The 24,130-nt window shown below is 37.0% G+C and overlaps 1 protein-coding gene across 7 annotated transcripts in view; it reads right to left on the bottom strand.

Annotated features, from left to right (window-relative positions):
* Positions 1-24,130, bottom strand: part of STXBP5 (syntaxin binding protein 5) — a 114,497-nt gene that overhangs the window by 72,186 nt on the left and 18,181 nt on the right. For all 7 annotated transcript variants that reach the window (XM_035320372.1, XM_035320375.1, XM_035320373.1 and 4 more), the window contains exons 3-4: positions 10,914-10,995; positions 9,966-10,066 (exon numbers count right to left, since the gene is read on the bottom strand). In XM_035320372.1, coding sequence (XP_035176263.1) covers positions 9,966-10,066; positions 10,914-10,995 — 183 coding nt within the window. The remainder of the gene's footprint in view (positions 1-9,965; positions 10,067-10,913; positions 10,996-24,130) is intronic.

Below are 24,130 nucleotides of genomic sequence, written 5' to 3'. Positions count from 1 at the left end.
ATAACCTAATAAAAAGTTTACATGTAACCCAATGTATCCTCCAAAGAGCAAGCCAATTAACAACCACAAGATCTATAAAATAATAAAATCCATTTTAAAATAGCAACACCAACTTTGAACTACTTTTACTTAAAGCACATCTTAATTTCCAGTCTTGCATTTTTCGCCTCTGTTGCTAGAAGGAAATAGCTGAACAAAACCCAAATGTTAATGGCTGACAGAAATCCTCTGACTGTATCTCCAGTGCAAGAATTGGTATTTTAAAATTTGCTTATTTCTGACCTCTTGAGTTCTGCTTATTGTTTAATTTGTTGATAAAGGTAATAATGTATGTATAGGAACTGGAGCTTCTGAAGTATTTGAGTTTTCTATATAACAGAAATACTAAGTTAAAGCCTAGAAAATTTCTTTAAAACGTTTTTGGATTTACAGTTTCATCTGATACAGTCCAATATGGTAAAAACCTGTCAAACTCCTTGGACTATCAAACTAGGATTTTCAGAAGGGTTTTAGTGATAAGCTAAAATAATTATTAATTGGACATCTGTTTTGTCAGTGTTAATCCTTAGCTTTACATATTTTTTTCTTATTTTCTCCCAGTTGGGTTCCCTTCTTGCCAAATCCATGCATCATTTCACAAGCCTGTTATTAATTGTTTACGCAAAGAACAGCTTTAGATCCTTTGCATTAGATGTTCTATATATGCATTTAATAAGCACAAAAGCAAAGTCTAACAGCAGCAATGCAAAAAAATTACTGATGGTTGAAAAGACATTAATTTGTATTACAGGTTTCAAAAGTTAAGGTGTCTGTTGTAACACTACCTTGAAGCAAAGTGCACCACTTAACTTTTTATATCACTCATTTACTTCCAGCGAGGGAATGCTCAAGCAAGTCTCTAATTTATCGATTTTCTGACTTTCTTGGTTTCTTTTGCTCTTGTACTTGTGCAAAGGCTGCACTTTTTTCCATTGATGTTATATAGAAAAAAAGGATTATAGACAAGATTTAAGGTGCTCCAACTCAGTGAACTTGTAGAGGTTATAACATTTTTACTACACAGAGTAATCTGCAAACACTACAGGTGAAGCACTTGCATTTCACCAACTTCCTTGGAAGAAAGACAAGACGGATTTTATTGGAAGTTAGAAACGTACATCTGTACACACACCATTGAGGCAGGTCCCCAAATACCACTGTCCAGTAAGAGAGCTCTCCCAGTGTAAGCAGGCCAGGGCGGTATGTGAAGAGAGGCAGCGTGAGGCAAGGGGTGAAGCAAACTCTCAGCTTTCTGCAATGCTATAGATTTTTTTCTGACACTCCGTGTGCCAGAAAAAAGCCAGCAGCCACATCAGCTGGCTCTAAACCTGTGGCCTAGCAGCCAGAAAGAATATTCAAGAGCAGGGTCATGGGTATATCTGTATCAATCTGTGAGTTAATATTGTCACCTACAGTTGCCCAACACTATTCTAAAAACCAAAACAAGACAACCAAAAACTAAAATCTATTTCACGGCATTTAAAGGTGGACAAAAATATAACTTTGGGCTGCAATTTCAATTGCTATAGTGAAATGGCAACACTTGAAGGAAAAAAAAAAAAGGCGTTCAACTCCTCAATACTCTTGATGCCTTTCTGAAATACTTTTGCACTCTTCAGCCATACTCAATTTAATGTCTGTGCAGCAGAGATTACTTTTGTCAACAGTTAGCAAGCAGTGAAATGCTTCCACGCCAGGGGTAAGTTAAATTTGATCTAGTAGCTTTACTAAATCTCAAAGTCAGGAGGTGAATGACTTCAGAATTGTAAGTATAGGTACATTTAAAGCAGTGTCCCCAACCCAACCTTCAAAGTGTGCTTTAGGAGTCTTCCACAGTCAGAAAGTCTTGCATGACATTTATGTAACCAAAAAATATTATTTTGGAGCTTTCATGGTTCACAGAATTGATGACTAGCTAAGTCCAAATGGAATTCATTGTGCTGAAGCTGCCATGATGAAAGAATCACTGCTATTACTTGCTATTTCTCCATTTTCTTTCTGGGATAAAGGTATACCTTCCAATTTTCAGAAATTCTATTATATTTTCCATCTACTTGATTCATTTCAGATAACTGCATTTATTTTTGCATTCAATTTACAGAATAACATTTCCAACATTATGGTCCATGTACTGAGTTTCTCTTCTCTTCAGTGATTAAGGCTTCACCGAAGACACTAAGCAGATGTTACACAATGGCTGAAAAATTTATAGCCCCCTTAGAAAATAAATTCAGTGAAGCTATGACCATCTTAACAACCACAGAAATCACACTGACATGCCAACATGTAACTATATTCAGTCACCTAGCTTATTCCATTTTAAATTGGATTTGGGACTACAAGAGATTTAGACTTGCTTTGAGGGATGAAAACAAGTTTCAAGTTCTTCGTAGTCAGGTAGCTCCCTTCTGGCCATGAATAGCACATTTTTCTTAAAAATGCAGACTTTCCTCCAGAAACCTTTCTTTCTGTCATGATACGATTAGAATATGGGATTAGATACTCTGTCCCTAACACACATACGATCCACAGAAGTAGAAACTGCCATAATTATGCCCTGCCCATTTCCAAAACTCAGGCATTATTCCCCTTCTCTCCTTACCCACAAAGGGATACATGCACTAATGCAGAAAAGAACCAGTGGTTGGGCAGATATTAAAAGCACTACAGATGCACCGAACCGAAGTAAAATTTCTTTGCAAGCCTTTCTTGAACACAAATTCCAACTGCCTAATAACAGTCAAGAGCAGTACACGTTTTTTCCTGTATCAAACTATTCTGACCAAAAAATACCATGAGATACCATCCATAAAAATACCATCCATAAAAAAAAATAGACCAGTTTTGGGCATCCAAAGAGACAGCTTAAAAATGGGACTGCGTGAGTAAGTGATGACAGAAAGCAGGCTTTTGCAGGCAGTTTGTTCATGCTTCCTCTGAAGAAATTTCTGCTACCTCATCTAGTACATTCTGTGAAGCTGATGGAACTTTTGCCATAATGCAAGTATTGTGCACAGCACTGTATTCCAAATACTTTGAATCCCTTTCTAGAACAAAACAATGCTTTAAAGAGTTTTTTTTTTTTCCAATCTGAGATCTACATTGACTTTAATATATGCTAACATCCCTGCCTAGATGAGGTACTGTTATGCAAGCCCAAAACAGTCAGTGTAGTCAAATTCTAACGTATCCGCACTTTTCCATAAGCACTAATTCTTCTTCCTCACTGCATACACATTCACAAAGCCACTGCACATGCTCTCAACCTCTCCCCGCGACAACCTAATGGAACCCAAGAAGCAGCTTTCCTGTGAAATGTATTTATCAGAGTTTAACCAATATTTCTCAAGAAAACAGCTATATACAGAATACAGTTACACTAGCAGTAGAAAATACTGATAAAAGAAAAACCCTAACCCTCACAATATATTTTTTTTATTTTTACTGCACTTAGAATGTAATTTGTGTTGTTGCTTACAGGAGAGCATTAGCAGTGACAGGAGTCTTGAAGCAGCCATTTGGAAATCCACTGAAAAGATTTTTTCGTAACCGCAGACCATGTCTTTTCTAACAATGTCAAAATTAGTTAAAATTTTGATTGTGGTTGTGTCACAACATATATAAATAATTATAGCAAATTACAGTATTCCCTAGAGGAATTTAATTATAGAAATCTCAAAGAACAGAGTTTATTAAAATAATATGCTAACAGCCTAATTCTTCCACTTAAGGGAACTAGTAAGTAAAAGAGACACTTATCTTGAGTGTATTATTATGACAACAAACATCCTTCTAAATTAATCTTTACCTTTCCTTAGTCTGCTGCATTATGAAGTATTATGTTCTTCAGAATTTTCCAGTGCTTTAACAAAGCACAATGACAAATACTTTGATGAATGACAAATGCTGATAACAGGTTTTATTTTTAAGACACTAAAACTATTTCTAGAACCTCACACTACCATTATAAGTCTTCAGCTTGTGCAATTACATTAGCTGCTCAAATCAGCGTATATGCAAAATATTTTTTTCTAAGAAAAGTGGTAAGCTATCAAAGTTGCCTTCTGCATACATCTCCCCAGGCTTTCATACAGCACAAAATTCCTAAGCTGAAAAGTTTAAGTCATATACTAGACCAGACTCCATGTCCGTGGTCCCTGTGTCAAGTATTTAATGGGCACAAAATAAACAGCCATTGTCACAGTGACATTCGGATGGAACCGAGCAGTAGCTGTGATTTTCCCATACTTCTGCAAAGGGGTTATTTCTGGATTTTTTAACTGCAATAGGTTTTACATACCTACTTGTATGAAAAAGGCCTGAAGGGGCAGGAAGCACAAGCAGAGGAAGAACTATTCTTCAATGCCCCCCAAAATTTTCCCTAAAAAGGCCATGTTGGTAAAGGTAGTACATCATACAAACTGGCCCAGGTACTTCAACTCCATCTACATGCTGTAACTGCACTCTCAATGATTCTTCTCCAATATGATCACTTGAACACCTTGCTCTGAAGTCAACTGGGAAGAAGCTACACTCAATATCTGACTTGTTCTGTACACTAGTGATGTCAAAGTATGGTATTGGGGAAGCAAGATCCAAGAACTATAATAAAATGGGAGAATGCCATGACTGATGACTTTTATACATCATTCCAGATAGAGGCTCACTTTTAGAGTTCCTGTGTTACTCAAGGAATAACCACCATGTTTGGCATCAGAGGACTGTCAGGTAGCTTGCTGTAACACAAGGAGTTCAGGCTAAACATTTATTCTTGGAAGTTACATATGAGAATTTATGAAATGGCCACACTGGAGATGTAAATTTCCCACAGGAGAAAGAGCTATGCTCATCACTGATGAGGAAATTTCTGCCCTGCTTGCCTGGCAGACTGACTAGGGGTTGAATTCCACCCAGCAATGTGGCAGTTGGTCATTACGTGGCTCACAGCACTGTAAAAATCATTGGTGTACAGGGAAAAATGGTAATTGGACAGTGGAGACAGGTTTTAAAAACTGTTTCATAGAAACCTGAAGTCTCAGAGTAATAGGACTCAGTATTTCAGTTCTGCCTCAATGCCAAAGGCAGTAGAAGAAAACACACAATTGTACCTCCATCAACCGCGCCTACATGTGGGACAGAAAGTGTACCACGTGGCCTCCAGAAAACATTTTTCAAAGGAATCTGATCTTGCACGAATGAGACATTCACACCTGCAACAAACCCAGGCAGCTGAAGAGCTCCTTTTCCCTTACTAACTTCTTGAAACAAGCTGGAACTCTTAAGTATGTCCTCTAGTGGATCACCATTAAGTAACATTTTTTAAGCCCAGTGGGAAAACACGGTCTTATATGAAATCACAAAAACAGATGATCATTTCATTTTGATCTTGAAAAATAAGCCAGTTTTATAAAAAGGGTGAAAAACTTAGCTGTATGTCATATGTCAGATCTGTACTCAGTATATTATTAACTCAGAAAGAGTCCAAATATTCAACTTCTCAGAAGTATTGTATGGATGTATCTGTAATCTTTCTGTCAGTTATACTATAACCCTACCCCAAAGCATATAGGGCATGGTGGGGGGAAAAAAACACCCCCCCCCCCCCCTATGAATGGTGAAAGCACAACTGATATTAATACACAGAAGAGGGGAAAAAAAAAAAAGTCTATCATCATCTCTTCTCAAAGGCAAAAAAAAAAAAAATCCTGTATGTCCTCCTGCTATCCACAAAGTGGCAGAATTGGTCAGTTTATAAATTCAGTAAGGTGGAAGGAGAGAGAAATCCTTTCAACTAATGTCTGGTAATGCGTGGCCTGAGTACAAATTTACAGTATCTAACAAGGTGAAGTATATGTCATAATAAAAGTCCAAAATCCTATCTGTTAGTAAAGAGTAAATACAAGTGGGATTTTTCACACACACTGCAGAGTTTGTATTTTAAATACAAACGTGAAGTGGCTGTTTAGAGCAGGGTACAAAGTCAGCAATACTTAAAACAATTTGGTAACTCCAAATTGTGCAGTTTCATGCCTAGAAAGACTATTTAAATCCTAGAGCACAGAAGCTGACATATTAAAAATTAAACTGCTATCAATGCTTTCAATGATCGATATGCAAAGCACTGGTACACAACACTTGGTTCTATTTTTATGCTGTGATTTTGGTTCTTGTCTTTACGCTAAGCCACAAAGCAAGTAGAAAATTTGTTCCTGCATGAAGGCACGGAATCACAGGCAGCTCAGGAAAGTTGCAAATCAGATTACAAAACAAATTTTTCATGTTCTACATTAAGCTGGCATATTTTCAAGTTTATACAGGTACAGAGATAACAAAACTATTGCCATTCACTGAAAAAAATCTTAGCAATGCACAAAAACTAGGATACTAATAGGTTCACACTCTGAACTGTGTATTTCACAAGAAGATACTAACAGGTTAACTTGCACCAAAGCAACTGCCCCGCCCCCCCCCCCCCCCACGTAAGCACCACTATGCATTTTGTTCTGACCCCTACAGGATGCCCGTCTTCCTCCTTCCCACAGTCAGGAACAGTGGCCAAGCTCATTGTATTGGTTTAATATCTTCTAACTTTTGTTTGGTAACTAGAACATGGAGCAGCTGCAAAACCCACACAAATGTGACAAGAACAAAACGCTAGAAAACTTGCAGAACTAGCTTGTTTTGTACTTTATTTCTGACATCTGCCATTATTTTTTTAATTTGTTATACATGAACAAGTTCGTCAGTCACCAGGTCAAAAAAGACTTATTTCAAAATGACTCACCACCACTGATACAATAGGCAGCTATGAATTTATTAAATGACCAAATTCTTACTTACAGATACTCATTTACAGGTTCAACAGAAAGCTGAGTCTTTGAAGACTCCTGGAAAACACTTTTAAAGAAACATTTTGTTCAAAACTGAAAAGCTGCAAGTAATCCAATGACGACATTTTCCACTGCTAAGAATCAAGTCTGTAATGGGTAACACTCATGTAAAACTATTACTGTCTCCATTCTTAAAAATAATGAGCAGAAAATCTAGAATCCAGAACACTTCCCAGTCACATACTAGAGGCTGCATTTTGAATTGGCTTACAGGTAATTTAATACTTAAGGTTGGTGGTGTTTTTTTTTTTTTTTTTTTTTTTTTTTATCAAAGATATTTAACACAAGTATTTATAAATGAATCCATTTTTGTTACCTTGTTTGACATATGCTCAAAACAGGCCTGAAATAAAGCTACTCAAACTACCTCACCAACAGGTGAGACAAATACAAGTTCTGGAAATAACATAATCAAGCTCTGAGCTCATTCACGTATATGGCTAAAACCAGGGAATTAACCAAAGCTGGTAAAAGGCTGTACCAGGAGAATAAAGAATTCAGTAATGACCACACCCCTACCTTTTTTCTCCCCCTCCTCTTTTTTAAAAGGTTCAGGAAGAGATTTCCAATTGCATCTTTTAATTTGGATAGCATGAACTGTTTCAGTTAGCTTTCTATGCAACAAACAACTTTATAATTCACATCAAATCCAATAGGTAAGGACCTATCAAAATCCAAATTGAAAACAGAATCTGGAGAAAATCTGCCCCTTGACATACTGAGTTCAACTCTTAAGTAGGATACAAATACTGCTTTTCTGCAACGTCAACACACTTCCAGGTACTCCCAATCAGGCACATAATTTTAAGCCTTTGCATCTAGAGTTCTAAAACAAATACTGATATAACCAGAGTAATTGATTCAGTCATTTAGTAAGATTTGACTTGATTTCTCCTCCAAGGACATTTTTCATTTATTTTCTTTTACCCAAACTGATTTCCAAGACACTGAAAAACCCTACTGAGTGCAAGCTGGCAAATTGAAGCATCATTGGAAGACACTACTATAAGGCTCAGTTTTAATATTTAATATTTTAATAATTACTGGTTGAGAAGTTAATTATCCTTATGAGAAATTCTTAACCCCAAATCATAAATTATTTTAAAACATTTTATTAATTAGGTACCTAACATCTTTGCACTTGCTAATTGAGTGTTCAGTTTTTTTTCCATGAACACTCTTCTTAATTAACTTTGTAGCTAATACACAACATAAAACTGACCCAAACAAAGTCAGCTACTTCAAATTCACATAACGTATCAAACCTATTAGGAGCTGTAATAACAGTAAGGGCTCTAAGTTACTAAAACCAACTAAATAGAATTATTCAGCAATGACTTTGCAATTTTCTAAAGTTCAGAATCAAAATAATTCCCTTGTAATGCGGTTGCACTTTATTTATAAAGCTTTATCTTATGAATTTGTCAAAAGAAAACTATTTGAAAGCATACATAACTGTCATCCAGCATGACTGTTAATAAATGGCTGGTGACAATGTATGGCTCTGGGACATTAAGTGTTCTGGCTACTTCTTTAAGTTATAATGATGGATACTTTAAGATTAAAATTACTACAAGAATAACCCTTGTCTCAGAAACTTTATCTTCACCACTCCTGTGATGCTCTCACTACATATTTTAGTAAGGCACAGCTTTTTTTTTTTTTTCTTTTGGAAAATCAGTAGTCTGCCCAAAATTAATAACTAGTACTTCTACTGAAGAGATATGAGTTACCTAGACTTTCCCTGACCCTATTCTGGTAAGGGCACATGAAGTTCAACTACCTATGTTAGGTTTTATTTGTGAGAATACCACATTTAAAGCAAAAAGACAGTTTAAAACTTCCATTGTTTAAACTAAGCTATCTGTACATCTAAGACTCTAAACCAGCTTCCAACAGACTTACACACAGTCATATTCACCTCCTCAGACACCCGTTTTAAAGCATTAGTTACAAGGTGATGTCCAATGCTTTGTTTCAGACTACAAAGCCAAATTTTATATTTACACTTAACTAGGTGCTGCAGGTAGGAGAGAAGTCATTTAAGAACAAGGGGAAAGGGGAGAGAGAAAATTTGGTTTGGATATGCCACTTTATCTCATAGCTGGACAACACTCTTTAAACTAGAGACAAATTTCATTCCTCCCTACTTGACATTTATACTGCATAAAGGAACTGACACCTCCTTGGGGTAGAGAATTTTGCTCTGTAAACAGAGTTTTTCATTTTGTGCGTAATAGTTATGCATATTCACAGAAACAACCTCAAAAGGGACTTGGGAATCATTTAATCCTCTACCGCAGAAAAACCATAATCTGCTTCTATGTCATTCCTGACAACTCTGTTTATGATTTGCTCTTTAAAACTACAAGGTTACTCCATAATCCACCCAACAGTCTACTGTAGCACTTCATATTACATTACATCAGAAGGTTTCATAGAAGTATTTAAACCTTCCTCTTTTGTGCTACCTATTACTTAAAGCTTATTGCTTCCTGCCCTATTCAACAGAGGCACGGGTCACAGACTATTGCTACGCTCCTCTCAGCTCTTCAAGAAGTCCAGTTCAGAAATACACTGCTCAAAAAGTACGCATAACATTCCAATTGAGACTGTACCTAATCTGGCAAGAGCAAAACTACTTCCAAAAAAACTTGAAGAAAATAAGATAGAAATATATCTCAGTAAGCCTTCAAAAACGGATCTAGTTTTCCTGTTGCCTTGTAAGCACATACACTTTTGTTCCAAAAATTCCTTTGGAGACAAACTAAAAGGCTTCCTTCCCTCCACTTTATAAAGACAGGAATATTGTTGTTCAGCAAAGCAATATTCACAATAATAGAGAAGTCATCTCAGTTTAGAAGACATTTGGTGTGTCTACTTATAAGCAATTTGGACCCTAACAACCTGCAAGTCAATCCCAGAGTAAATCCAGTTTCAATTTTCAGCCATTTATTAGTTGTACATTAATAAATCCAATCTCCTATTTACACTGTGTGATGGTAATGTGCAAAACAAAAATAATCCAATTCCTACCGTTCTCGGTTAAACTTGAGCGAATGAAGTATAGCAGGTCTCTTCTGACGTAAGTTCCACAGGTGTAAGGTATCATCAGCCAAGGCACTCACAAGAGCTCCCTATTAGAAATATGTTGAATAAAACTTTATTTCTAGAAGCCTAGTATTAACAACATCATGGAGGAAGCATGTAGTATTTGTTACCAGTATTAAAAAAATATTTACAAACATGCATGTCAACATCATAGAGCAGATAGTTTGAAACAGTAGTAACAAAGTAACTGATTTGATCATGACACTGAGCTCGCACACATTTAGTTCAGTGCTATATGGAGGGTAGTGGGGAAGAAACAGCTTTTGCTGGTGTGAGCACATCAGTTCCCTCACGCACACAATTTGCAGACAAATTAAGCAATGAACTCAGTGGCTAGTGTCTATGCCCCAACATAGTTAGCAATACTTAATTTCAGCATTCCTCTGAGCTAGAAATCCCTTTATAAATCTGGCCATAGCTAGTTTGAGAACGGCATCACTGTCGGGTCTCAGCTGCAATATTTCTAGAAAAAACACATCCAAAATTACTAAGGGATCAGATTAGGGATCTTTGCCCATCTAAAACAGTAGCTATCAAAATAAAATTAACAACACACTCAAACTGTTGGCACTATTAAAAGCATACTTTACTACTGTAAGGGATAACATGCAACATTCAATGACATGAGTAAATATTCCTAGCAAAACAGTTCTTGCTATAGCAGGAGCACTCCAGAGACAGCCAGCCAGTTTCAGCAGTTAGTCCAGTAATTTACGTGATTAAATAAAGGTACTTTAATTGTTATCAGTGTTTAACAAAAATGATTTTAAGTGTGAATAGTATTTGTATTTTGATGTTTGCTTAATGAGAAGTTGGAGAAAACATACTTTGTATCTTCTCAAAATTATGGAATATAAACATCATTTTACTAACCTCGTTAATCAGAAACTGAAGCTGGATTACTGCAGCTCCACTGTCATGCTGGCAGTAACATTCCACTCCTGGCCGACCAAAGCTGAAATTGGTACTGTTAAGGAATAATTGTGGTATGCAATGTAGGAAAAAGAAAAACGTTATCAACATCACTAATATCATGTTCAAACAGGCTAACATCCTGCTTCTAGCTAGTGCACTCAAAATATTTAACCACCTTAATGATCACCAAAAAAAATCAAACAGAGTAACAACAGTTTAAAGGCCCATTTTATTTATCCCCATGAAGTAAGAAAATTATGTATAACTGCTAAACTTACCATATTTATTTAAAGGATCCCTTGTCAATAAGAACACAACGGAGGATGATGAAGCAGTTATTTTAGTAGTGTTAAATATCAGGACTAGTATAAAATAAAGTTAATTTAAATAAACATCACAATCAAATGATGCATTTTTTTAAAGTGCTAAAGGAGCTTTCTCTAATTTTTAGATGCTACTTACAGATGAAAGAAGAACTGAATAATGCAAGGCATATTAAAAGAAAATGTGCTATGACAGAGATAAAAAGATCAGTAGCCAAAATATGGAGGAGTCAATGCTAAATTATGTATAAATGTAAATTTCCAGGATCCCTGTATCAAGATTTCCTGGATTCATACCAACTATGAGATAACAAAAGTGTGCTCATTTTCACTCCTACACATAAATCAGTCCTCTACTTTTATAATGAATACTAAATTGAAGAGGTAACAACATAGATTCTTCCTTATCTCCAAACTAGATTAATTTATTAGTTGCAAAGACTCTGTATTTCCAGTTTGGTTATCCTCTTTCTTCCGTCATGAAATTAAGGAAATTCTCCAACCTCTAGGAGAGGGAACAGAAATAACACAAGTCTAAATGAATTACGTGAAACAGTCAGTATACCATCATTACAGTACAAACAGGGTTCACGGAGAATGATTTGCCAAAGAGCTGAACACCTCCTGTTTTAAACAGGCATCTTGGGAAGAATGGAAACCATTTCAAAGACATATCCAAATCAGGGAAAAAATGTACCATTTGTTCTCTCAGTACACAGTAGAAATTAATAAAACATTACAATTCTCACCCATTTTTCAAGCTTTCTGTTTACTAAGAAATTGTCGATCACAACAAAATTGGATATATATACCCTTTAAAAAAGTATGTACTGCATATATCATTATATATATAATTGCATTGGGTTTACATGGCAAGGGCTTGGTAACAGGGGGACTGCACGGGTGGCCTCTGTGAGAAGAATCCGGCAGCTGCCCCATGGAGCAAGGGGTCTGGGGGGAGCTGCCGCCCGTGGGGGACCCGTGCTGGAGCAGTTTGCTCCTGGGGGATGGACCCCGTGGTATGAAGCCGTGTGGGAGCAGTGCTTGGAGAGCTGCTGCCTGTGGGCAGCCCCCGCAGGCTCAGTTCGGGAAGGACGGCATCCCATGGGAGGGACCAACACGGAGCAGGGGCAGGGAGGGACCGTGAGGAGACCGCGGCGGAGGAGACCCGTGAGGAGACCGCGTGAGGGACCGCGGCGGAGACGAGGCGTCAGGGACTGACTGCAAGCTCCATTCCGTGTTCCTCTGTGCCTCTCAAAGGAGGAGGCAGAAGAGGGTGGATGGGGGGGAAGGCGTTTTTAGTTTGCTTTTAGTTTCTCAGTATTCTAGTCTACTAGTGATAGGCAATAAATTATATTAATCTCCCTACGCTGAGTCTGTTTTGTCCATGATGGTAATTGTTGAGTGATCTCCCTGTCCTTATCTCAACCTTTGAGCCCTTTCCATCGCGTTTTCTCTGCTTTTTCCTTTGAAGAGCAGGATTGAGAGAATGGCTGTGGTGGAGCTGAGCTGTGCAGCAGGGTAAAACCACCACAATAATTTATAATGCACCACCCACACCCCACAAATATATATATATATATATATATATATATATATATATATATATATATATTTGTGTGTGTGTGTGTGTGTATATATATATAATAAAATATACATTCACACCAGTGAAAGTGGAAAGGCTTAGTAACTACTAAGTTTCATGCAAATTAAAACTCGAACAAACATCTCCCACTCAGCTTCTGAACGAGATATAACACAAGCAGAACTACAGTAGGAACAAGGCTGCTTCAACACACCTCAGTGTTTTACCTTTTCTACTTCAACCACTTTCTTCTCTTAGCTTAATGAATCCGCATAACATCCAGCCAAGTGATAAGAGATATACTAAACAGATGTTGAATAATCCAACCTTAATTCCAGCTTTCTTCCCTGAACAGAATTAGTAATTTAATTTTGTTCTGGAGTGGAAGGGCTTAAAGAGCCAGCTTGCTTCACCTGTTTTTTCCCCGCTTGTATTTTACATTCTTATCAGTATGTTTCCTGTACAAAGAAGTCATCAGCCAGTTCCATATTACACTACCATTTCATAGCTCTTTAAAAATATAAATAAAAAGCTTAAAATCCATGTTCCCCTCCCCCCCAGATACCTTCTTTTACAAACTCAGAATACTTCTAATGTAGCAGCAGTGCTTTTACGAATTGCCAGGCAAAAAAAAAAAAAAAAAAAAAAAAAAATTTCAGATTCAATTAGTTGGTTTACTTCTGTCTCACTCATGTTTCTGCATTCACTTAAATTGACAATTTCTCGTATACACAGAGCCATTTCTGACAGTGGAATTCAGATATTTGCAGGAACTGAATTTTATGACTTGTCAATTATTTATCTGCACTGACACACTTTTCTAACAAAAAAAGACTTCCCAAACACCTCCACTGAACATCAGCTTCCAACTTAAATATGTAACATTTGTTCCAAATAAATTGTGGGTGGTGAAGGAATTGAGCCTTTATAGCTACCTTGCCTCAAAACAAAGAGTATGACCCAGAGAAACCCATGGCTTCTTCAAGTTACTCCAACCTTCTCAAGCTCTATCCTAAAAATGTTGGCTTCAAGCACTTTCGGCTGCAAGTACTTCTAGGATCACTATTATAACTAGTGAACAGAAATTTCAAGATTAAGAATACTTGAACTTTTGACCAACAATCCTTCAGCATTTTGCAGGACATCTCAACCAGTTCCCTCTCCAGAAATCGGTACATCTGCAGCTTTAGGAGTAAATTTATGTAAATTTTAATCTTACGGAGAAGTTTCCATTTTTTACAAGTTAGTGGAAGCCTCATTAACAGATCTGGAAACAGAGTTTGACCTCTTTTATCCTGCTTATGTTTATCAAAAACCTAAGTGCAAACAGTCCTTGCAGCCAGCCCATTTAGTTCCTCTAACCAAGGATTATGTACCTATCCTTCACTTTTTCACCTGGTTGCTAAATTTGTTCTTCTCATCTCAAATTACTATCATTCTACTAACCAGCATTAATCTTCTTTTCTAAAGCAATGCAAAGCCTCCCAGTTTTGTAGGGTATTCTGAGTTGAAAAAGCATGTCACTTAAATACTGACTGGAGAACAATAGTTCGGCTGGAAAGGACCTTCAGGGATCATCTTGTCCAACTGCCCAACCACTTCAGCACTAACCAAAAGTTAAAGCATAGTAACGAGGGCGTTATCCAAATGTCTGTAAAAACACATGGCTGTTAAAGTACTTTCCATGTTAAGCATTTCTCAACCAACCACACAAAACACACAGTATTCCAGGGAGTGCAGTTGGTGCAATTCCTCTACTGCTGCTGCGTATGAATGCTTAAGGCAAGAGAGCTCACTGTACTAAGCAGTGGCCGTCTACCACGTAGTAGTCCTTGAAACAGGCAAAGATTATAATGGATAATGACAAGACAGGCAAAGCATTTTCATGCTGTAGACAGGAAAAATTCTCTGCCAAAGAGCTAAGGTTGCTCAGGAGGAAATAGTCTGCTCAGAGCAGTTTTTTTTTTATTTTTTGTTTTTTGTTTGTTTGTTTGTTTTTTGTTTTTTAATCAAATACCAATCCTTCCTCCTTCACTTCCACACATTTCTTCCTACTGTTCCTGTTTTATCCGTAATTCCAAATATGAGCAAGTAAGTTTGATTAAGAGATTCTCAGCTGTAGCTGTGATTATTGCTTCTGTACTCCTAAATGCCAGGAAGAAGGTAACCCTGGCAAACACTAGCATTTGCCTCCAGTGCATGTTTTATTAAAAAGCAAGCAAAAGACAAAAGCCATGGCTGAGAGAAGGAAGAGATAAGGTACTCATGTCCTAACGTCAGTGTTTATTTTCCTAACTGCTAGAAGCACATATCATACCTTAGAAAAGCACATTATCACATTATCATTATATTTGTGTGAACAAATATAATATTACATAAGGACACCAACTTTACTTTGATTTGTAGCAAGAGTTCCAAAAGATATTTTTGCCTAACATTTTTCAGAGCTAAACTTGCAATTTGTTTTTAATCCAAGCAAAACCAAATCATTTCAGTTTCTAGTTTGTGTTAATGCTGGAAAATATTGTGTTTTAAAAAAGTATTTGGAGCGTATCTGTACAGGAACAACTCAGTGCACAGCTGCCCTTTGCAGTAATGTTCTGAGAACGAAAACTAATTCCAGAATACATATGAAAGACTGCTCAGAAGAGCAGTCCATTTACTTATTATGGTTTGGTTTTAATTCAACTTACTCTAAGTAAGCCTAGGGGATATCAGGGTGTTTCTTCACTTGTGATTGACCCATCTGACACTGGAGACAGTTGTAAAACCTGTAGCTATATCAACTCAATCCTCCTAGCATAAGTCCGTTACAAATACAAAACTACATTTATAATATAAGATACCTTTCAAACTATCCCCACCTTCACATTCATAGATTGCAATAAAGTTTTGATAGGTTAGCACAAGATATAGACCACATTCCTGTATCAGATTTGCCACTGTTATGGTAGTCTGGGATTTTCAAGACAAATACAGACCTAACAGCTTTTAAAATTCATTACCAGGTACTTTTTAAAGTTGTAGCTGTAACACAATATTTAAACATCAAACAATTTTGGTGGAAAAATAGATCTCCTAGTAGAGGAAGATACATACTACTGATCTGAATTATATACAAAACATTAAGGTAGCTTACAATATTCTTTAATACACCAGTCTGTAGCATATAGCTCTGCAGCAACACAGATTATACCTGCATGTTTACTATACAGTCCCCCACAGAAAGGTTTCCAAGAGCAGCTTTTCTTGGAGGTTTCCAAGAACAGCTTCTATCAATACACACAGCTAGTCAGCAAAAGAGTTATGCCAGAAGTTGGGAAGTACCACAGTCAATACTGTCTACAAAACTATATTTGACCTTTCATGTCCATTTAATACCCATGAACAGGATAAAATTAAGTCACATAACATTTTGGGGAGAATTTTAGATTTCACGTCAAGCTTAATATTGGTAGCATGTCACCATTTTTCAAGAAAAACAGAATTATAGAATTTCTTTCTAAAACCTTAGGTCTGCATAGCATCTTGATGTGTTTACACCGCTCAGCTAAGCAGGTCTTTATTCTTTAGCACATTTCACTATTTATGCCTGCAAAAGCATAAAATATCATTCAGTAACATTTCACATCCACTTTCCTATATGGAAGTGACAACATCAGGCAAACAAACAAACAAGGGCTTTTATTATTTATGTAAACATTGCTACAGCTTAAAATGCAACTGAAAGATGAAAACAAACAGCCACATCTCTAAATGAAACAGCTCGCTCTTACATACCTAGAATTGTTAGAACTATTTTATCCAGAATTACAGCACTTCTTGCACATAAAGACTTAATGTTTTTCTTCGTTTTAAAAATCAGGTCCCTTAAATTCTCCAGCTCTGACTTTTCCGACCCCTACCTTAAGTACTGATCCAGCAAGAGCTATGCTCACCTTGCTCAATGAGTGCGCTTAGGGAAGGTGCAGATGGTGCAACATTATGAATAAATTAATCTATAATAAAGATGTACTTATGAAAGGCAGAGGTCTGTTATAAATTTAAGGTCAGGTACAGCTCCAAAAGAAAGCTGTAAGACTTCTCAGACTTTTTTCATTTAGCAAAATGGTAGTCTTAGTCCAATTTGCAGACTTACTGTGAAGACTGACGAGATTTCTCCTTTCCTGCGACCATCTACATCCCTCTGGATGAATTTGGTGCCATTCAGACCCCTCTTGAGTTTTATCTAATCCTTCCATTACTGAGGGGTACTAACAAACTAACTCCAAGCCTGCGTTTTTTGCAGTAGTCGTTAGGCTTTTTTCTTTGCAGTTCCCCCCAAAGTCTATCACGCTAACAGTAACTACAACCAACTGTGGAATAAAGAAAAGTGCCTTGAAATAAAACCATCTCCACTGAAAATAAGAGGTATTTTTATTTTAATAATGCAGAAGATACACAACCAAGAGAAAACTTCATAACATGTCAAAGGTACCACAAGGGATAACTGCTAATCTAAAGAAGCAAGCTTTTGTTAATAGGCAGGTCTCATTTTCTTCAGCCTTAAAGCATAAAGCTTATATCACTGACTTCCAAAAAGCAAGGAATGGTTGCATCAGATGCATGACTTACAAAAGCACAAAAATAGGCAACATACTAGCACTCTTTCAACACTAAAGAGAAGCTGAACTGACATCTATGGACCCTTTTTCCTCTCTCCTCTCCTCCAGGTGCAGCCAAGCACCAGCTCTCCCCAAGTTCTCCCCCGGTGACAATGAGGGCCCCTCGCCTCCACACCCTCCCACACATTTCCTCAGTACAAACCAGAAGTTTCAAGGACAGGAGCTGCAACCACAAGCAATACTGAGAAAAAGCAACAGGGCGAAGAGAAGCCAGGACAAGTGTCCACACAATGCAGGCTCCACTAACTCCAACTATTTCTTCCTGAAAATAGCAGCCACACCTCACAGCCACCACCCTCTATGCACGTTGAACAGTTTACTGCTTTGCTACAATGACCATGATGCTGTCATCTGCATTTCCACACAAAGTACAATTAGCTTCAAAACTGAGATTAAAGGTTGCCAGGTGGGAATATTATCAAATTACCATTAACAGCTGACTATGGGAATTCCAGCTGGACTGTTGCAATGCATTCTCCTTCTGCTGGCTAAGAAGTGGAGAAGGCAGGAAAACTGACCTTAAGGAAACAGGATAAGGAAAAGGAAGATGCCAGATACAGACAGTCAGAAGACACTGGCTGTAATGCCTGTGCATCAAATATAGCACTTGCTGAATTAGCTGATACAATTTGGCCTAGTTACTCAGACAGAAAAAAACGTCAACATAATATATTGTATTTGGAAACCAACTCAGGCGTCCCTAGACAGTAAAAAAATAACTTCTAGGCAACGAAAAAATCTACATTTAGTTTCTATTAGTCATAAAGATGAAAGTAAATGCAAGGCACCTCATGGTAGAAGAGACTAGGATCTCAGTGCTGGGAAAACTTTTTGCTAACCTTCCAAAGGTCTTCCCTTCCTTGAGAGAAAGGAGAAAAAAAAACAAACAACCAAAACAAAACACAGAACTAACACTCAAAATAAACACAAACACCCAGGAAGGAAAGTTCCTTCCACTTATGGTCTCCAAAGAGACCACTTACACACCAAAATTAAACCATTATGTTTTTCTCATTTCCAAGGAACCTTAGCATTGTACAAAGTTCAGGTATTTTTGAGAGCAACTGTGCTGAGTGCTGATTTTTTTTTGTGTTTTTGTTTTTTAAATATGGACATTGAAGGCTAAGAAGCCACATTCAGATGGATTATGTTTGTCCAAGAAAGTATTTGAGATGCACTGAGTTCAGTGTCACAGAGGGTGGAAACCAACCAAATAAAAAACACACAAACAAAAAAACAATATCCTTTGTCCAGTTACTGCTGGAGAGAAAGAGTGACAGCACCCTGGGCAATCTGCTCCAGATGGCCCTGCTAGAGCAGGGGGAGCTGGACCAGATGACCTCCAGAGGCCCCCTCAACCCCAGCCATTCTGATTCTGTGAACACGTGTGGTATTCAAACAGCTTTAGATCTTAATCTTGTTATTTCAAATGCCATATTGGCTGAACTACTGCTGTTTGCTCCTGCAGCTGCAGAAATTCCACTGAACTGGTGACGAGGCAAGCCCCTGGAATGAGGATTTCTCATCTTCCAAATCAGTCACCGATAACATCGGTTGCTCCATAAATGCAGATCATCATCACTAAGCATTCACCTTGTTCATAAAACAGCCTCAGCTCCTTTAAATATCAGAAGCCAAATGATTCAATGGCATCTTTAAAACAAAAAGAAGTCTTAGATGGACAGGGTGAAAATAGGCAGGCAGTTGTAGCAAATTTAAAACATTTTTTTTTTTCCTTAGCTTGAGTTATGTCAAAATTCTATGTCAATTATTGAACTAGCCTGCACAGAAACCGATCCATGGTGGATATTGAGCACTTATATCAGATTTTTTTTCTAGCAAAGAATAGCTAAGAGTCAAAATACTTAAACTTCAAAGCTACTTACATAAACAGGCAAAAATACAGCATTTCCTAAACAGCTTTGAAAAGTACCAGTAAGGGCTGTATTTGGTAGAATTTTCTCATGCCTGCCAGTAAGAGGAAATCTTTCTTGAGAATAAGATGTAAACTAGGTAGTACTGACAGGATAAAAACCCAACTTTTTAAAAAAGGAATTGTCATTAAAAACAATCTTATATACATGTAATTCACAGATAACACTGCATGTCATTAATTCAAGGGGCAAAATCATCAATTTAGATTAAACAATTTTTTCAAAAACCCAACAAGGCTATTGGCTTTCCTTGATTTTACTCATTTTGTTTTCTGAGAATCTCATCCAGGTCCTACTACTTGAGCCTAAAAGCTGTATTTCAGCACTAACAATGCAAAAAGAAAAGGAGATTTATCTGGCATAAATGGGATGGGAGGGAAGGAGAATGGCAGAACACAAGGGGAGAGAGAAGGAAATTGCTACAAATATATTTGCATAATGGTTCGTTTGACTACACAAGATGTACTGAAACGGGTTGTAACTGCTAACTCACTCAAGTTTTTTTTGGAAAGTCTATATACGGAAGAATAAAACTAGCAAATCATTACATACTTTGAAAGACCTTTATCAAAATTCAGAAGCAAATCTTTTTATTCTGTTACATGCTCCTCATCTGTCATCCATTTAAAAACTGTTTAATTTTAATTACAAATATCCTATCTCATCCATCCTTTTGGTAGCATATGCTATGTCACAATATTAATAATTAACCAGGCTTTTTCTTCTTATGTTCATAGCTTCTTGGCCATGACTGAAGGCATGGCCATTTTATGCTTAGCTCTCTTCCCTGTGTCCAAATATTCCATACAGACATTGCCAAAAACAGCATTAACAAATACAATGTGCTGAACTAGATGTTAAGTGAATTTTATGTACCTATTTAGTTTAACTTACAAAAGCATAAAGAACCACATATATTACCTTATAACAATAACTTAATGTTATCGAAGAACATAGCCAATCCCTGCCCAATCAATTACTGTCAATTAATGCCAATTTCTGACAGTAAAGCAACTGTTAGGTCCAGAAACATGTCTCATCCCCTATTTTGGGGAAGACAGAATGATGCAAAAATACTTCCCCTAACACTTGCCTGCCAAACAAATCGTATTCAGTTATTTTTCAGTCACAAAACACAAGATATTCATGGCAGAAGACACTGTTATAATTTCATCTCCACCTCATTCATATCTAAGGACATTCTTCAGTTCCCTTCCTCCAAACTGAGCAGCAGCTAGTCCAGCCTGCTGTGGCCCAGTTTCACTTCTACCTCATTAACCCTTTAAATCTTTTGTCCCAGAAACAGACCAGAGAGTATTACAATTCCAACATTAGCATAATTTCTAATTTTGCACATCACATTTGCATTTCAGTGCTATCAAAGCAGATGTGACAGTTTTATGGCAGGCTAGCTCAGTATTACCACCACAAACGCAAAACTAAGATACAATTCAAGCAATTCAGTAGATGGCACTCTTTCACAAAAATCAAGAAAGGAAACTGTCCTCACAATAAACAAATGATTACTTTGAAGCTGCAAAGCGTATTTTTAATATGCAAAAACTGTAAATACTCATTGGAGTGTTTAATATTTTGTACTTTTCATAGGAAAATGTGTTTGGTTTTTTACATGCAAAAATATTAAGAGGCATTAACATCTTTTTGTCAAAATGCAATTTTATATTGCTCTTTTGTCCAGACATTTGTGCTACTACAGAGGTCAATTTCATATCACAAAAATAGCTGTATACCACTGTTATATTAAGTAACATTGTTGTGGCTTTCATTTACCAGAAGCCAGTCTGAGAAAGACTACAAGGTTGAAGTTGTTCCTAGTAGCTGCTCACGCAACCTAAATTCAGTATCTCCTGAAATGTAGAAAATCCAATGATCTTCTATTAAAAAAAAAAGATTATGCAGTATTTTACTATCACTAGTAAACATTTTGCATGATTTAGCTTAAGCTTTATTAATAGTGTCAAAAAGATAATGGTCATTAGATCAATTCAAAACATTCAATTCTTTAATATTACTGAAACATGAGTATAGTGCTAGATAGAAGTCTTCCCGTTTCATCTCAACTCTTCTTTTAAATGTTTTTGCGGATGGCACCTTAAATCCTGTTCTCTCTTATTGTACTTGTAGACTTCAGATAATTCCTTTGGCCACAAGAAATGCATCACCCTGTGCTGAACAGAATTCTCGTGAGAGCACGAACACAGCACTACTGCTTGGTATGGCTGTGGATGTCAAACATGTCTTTTATTAAGATTAGGAAGGACAGAATTCATGCAGTGCTACAAGACCTTCAAGTATCCACTGCCCAATTTAAGACTGCAAAAGGATGGAAAAAAGAACATTAACAGAACAGCCCAGTACAAAGTAGTTTTCCTAAGCACGTTTCCTGCAGTTTTTCCAGGTGCCATTTCACTGTATGGAGGCATGTTACTACCTTGCACACCTCGCTTCTTTAAATGAGGGTGGGTTTTTTTGTTTTGTTGGTTGTGAGGTGGGTTTTTTTTTTTTTTTAATAGTTTAGAGAATCTGCTCATCTTTTAGCCCTGTGCACTTCCAGTTCCCATCAGATTCCACGTAATATCTGGTATTTAAAGCAGTGCTCATGTGCCCTGCTATCACAAGAATGTTTTATTTCTTTGTAATCTGCTAGTAATTTTTAAGGCCAAAGATTTTTTTTGTTCAAGTTCGACAGAAAGGAAGAAGTGTTGCAGCTAACATTTTCCTGTAAGCTTTATGAAAATAGGAAGCTGAGAAGAGAGGAGAAACCCAGATTAGATGCAGAGCCCACCAAAAGGGCCAGCATTACCTCAATATCCTAAAATAGAGGCTCTGCATAAAATGCTGCAGTCATGGAAAACTGTTACACACACCGTTAACAACAGTTACCACACACAGGGTAATTCTATTACAAGAGAGCACCATATGATACCAGGTTTCACAGATTAAGTGTCTCAGCTTTTTTTTTTTCCCCCCAGTAAAGGTAAAGGAATACCCACATTCTTCAATTCTCTTCCTATAACTGAAACTGTTCCAGTCCCAGGAAAGGGGAAATCGCACTCTTCATACAATGACTTGAAGGAAAACATACATGACAACCTGCATCTCTGGCTAAAAACCACAGAAGTGTACCTGTTTATGTTGCCCAGCACTTCCAAGGTTCCTCCACAATCCTGCAGTTTAAATGAAGTTTCTAGCACAAATTCTGCAAGAATGAGATTATCTTCAAAAAAGCCTGCACTGGAATTTAATAGTTTGAAATCTGATTTATGAGGAACAAGGAAAGGGTCAACACAGGGAATGGGGGGAAAGAAAGCTGAGCATTTGTCTTGCTGCATAGTCTTGGAAAAGCTGCAGAAGCAAAGACTAGAGCTTTTCCTTTCTACACAGAGTGCTGCTGTGTCCTTTGCTACCACTCTGCTCTCCAAATGTCAAAAAAGATCACTTCTACCCCTTCTCTCCCTCACTTCTTCCCCCTTTTTTTAAACAGTAAAGAAGGAACGATAAAAGATCTGTTCAAATATCTACTTGAAGAGAAATCCAGCTGGATTCCTCAAGAAATTGTTACCTTTAATTGCATTTTTACCTTTTTAACTTGTTAAAGTAAAAAACTAAGCAAGTTTGGATAGGCTTTTGAGCATTTTGGTTCTAACTGGAATATTTTCAGCAACTCATTTGCTCCTGAGAACCACCTCAAGAGATGGAAACAACCACTGTTCTAAGTACTACAGAAGTCAGCGATTCTAAAAAAGAATAATTGCTATTATTATTATTATAAAAAAGAATAATTGCTATTATCATTACTAGTCCCAGTACTATTTCCCACCCATCCCCCCCAAAAAATTCAACACATGCTGTTTGTAATAGACTATCAAAGCAGTTCAGAGCTTTACTGAGGTTTTAATTTCAAAGCCTGAAGTTACAGATGCCAGAGGGTTTCTCACCTTTTCTAGGTGAATTTCCAGCTGTAGAAAACAGTACTATGGAAATGCCACAACGGGAAAATATCTTGGGACTCAGGCAAGAGCACAGGTCTCTGGAACAGGACTCCCCACCCAAACTCAAAAAGGTTTCGAAGCAGCAAATTCAGACCTTTAAGCTGAATCCAGCCTAGTGAGTTTAGACCTGCTTCATGTCAGGAGAACCTGCATTGATACAGTGTAATTGACTGCTTTAAGTGTTCCAATTAAAACCTTTTTTTTTTTTTAAAAAAAAAAAAAGAAAAAAAACTGAGTATTACATGGATTTTTATTACTCAGCAACTATAAGAAAGTGAAATTACTTGTTAAGCTTCACTTCTGTAATGCCTTCCATCAAAAAATATTCCAGGAAACCGCTAAGGCAACTCTTAGCCAAATACTGAAATCACTAGAAGTTGCAACACTTATTAGTTTTACATATGCTTTGCATAGTAAGGAATAAAAACCATGGGATGCTCAGATATAAGCTGATACAATAAGCATTTAAGCTGGTATCTGCCATATCTGTCATACTGTGATGATGTTCTTAAACATACGCTAGAAGGAAAAAAAAATAAAAACAAGGGGGAAAACTTTTTTCCCCAATAATTAGGTAGAAAAGTTCAAAGAGAATAAATACCATCTTTACAAGATACCATTCAGAGTTTATTACTTCCTTCAGATGTGGGCATACT

Source organism: Oxyura jamaicensis, chromosome 3 (assembly GCF_011077185.1).
Source record: "Oxyura jamaicensis isolate SHBP4307 breed ruddy duck chromosome 3, BPBGC_Ojam_1.0, whole genome shotgun sequence".
Lineage (NCBI taxonomy): Eukaryota > Metazoa > Chordata > Aves > Anseriformes > Anatidae > Oxyura > Oxyura jamaicensis.
Note: the sequence above shows the minus strand (reverse complement) of the source record. Positions and strands in the feature narration are given on the sequence as shown.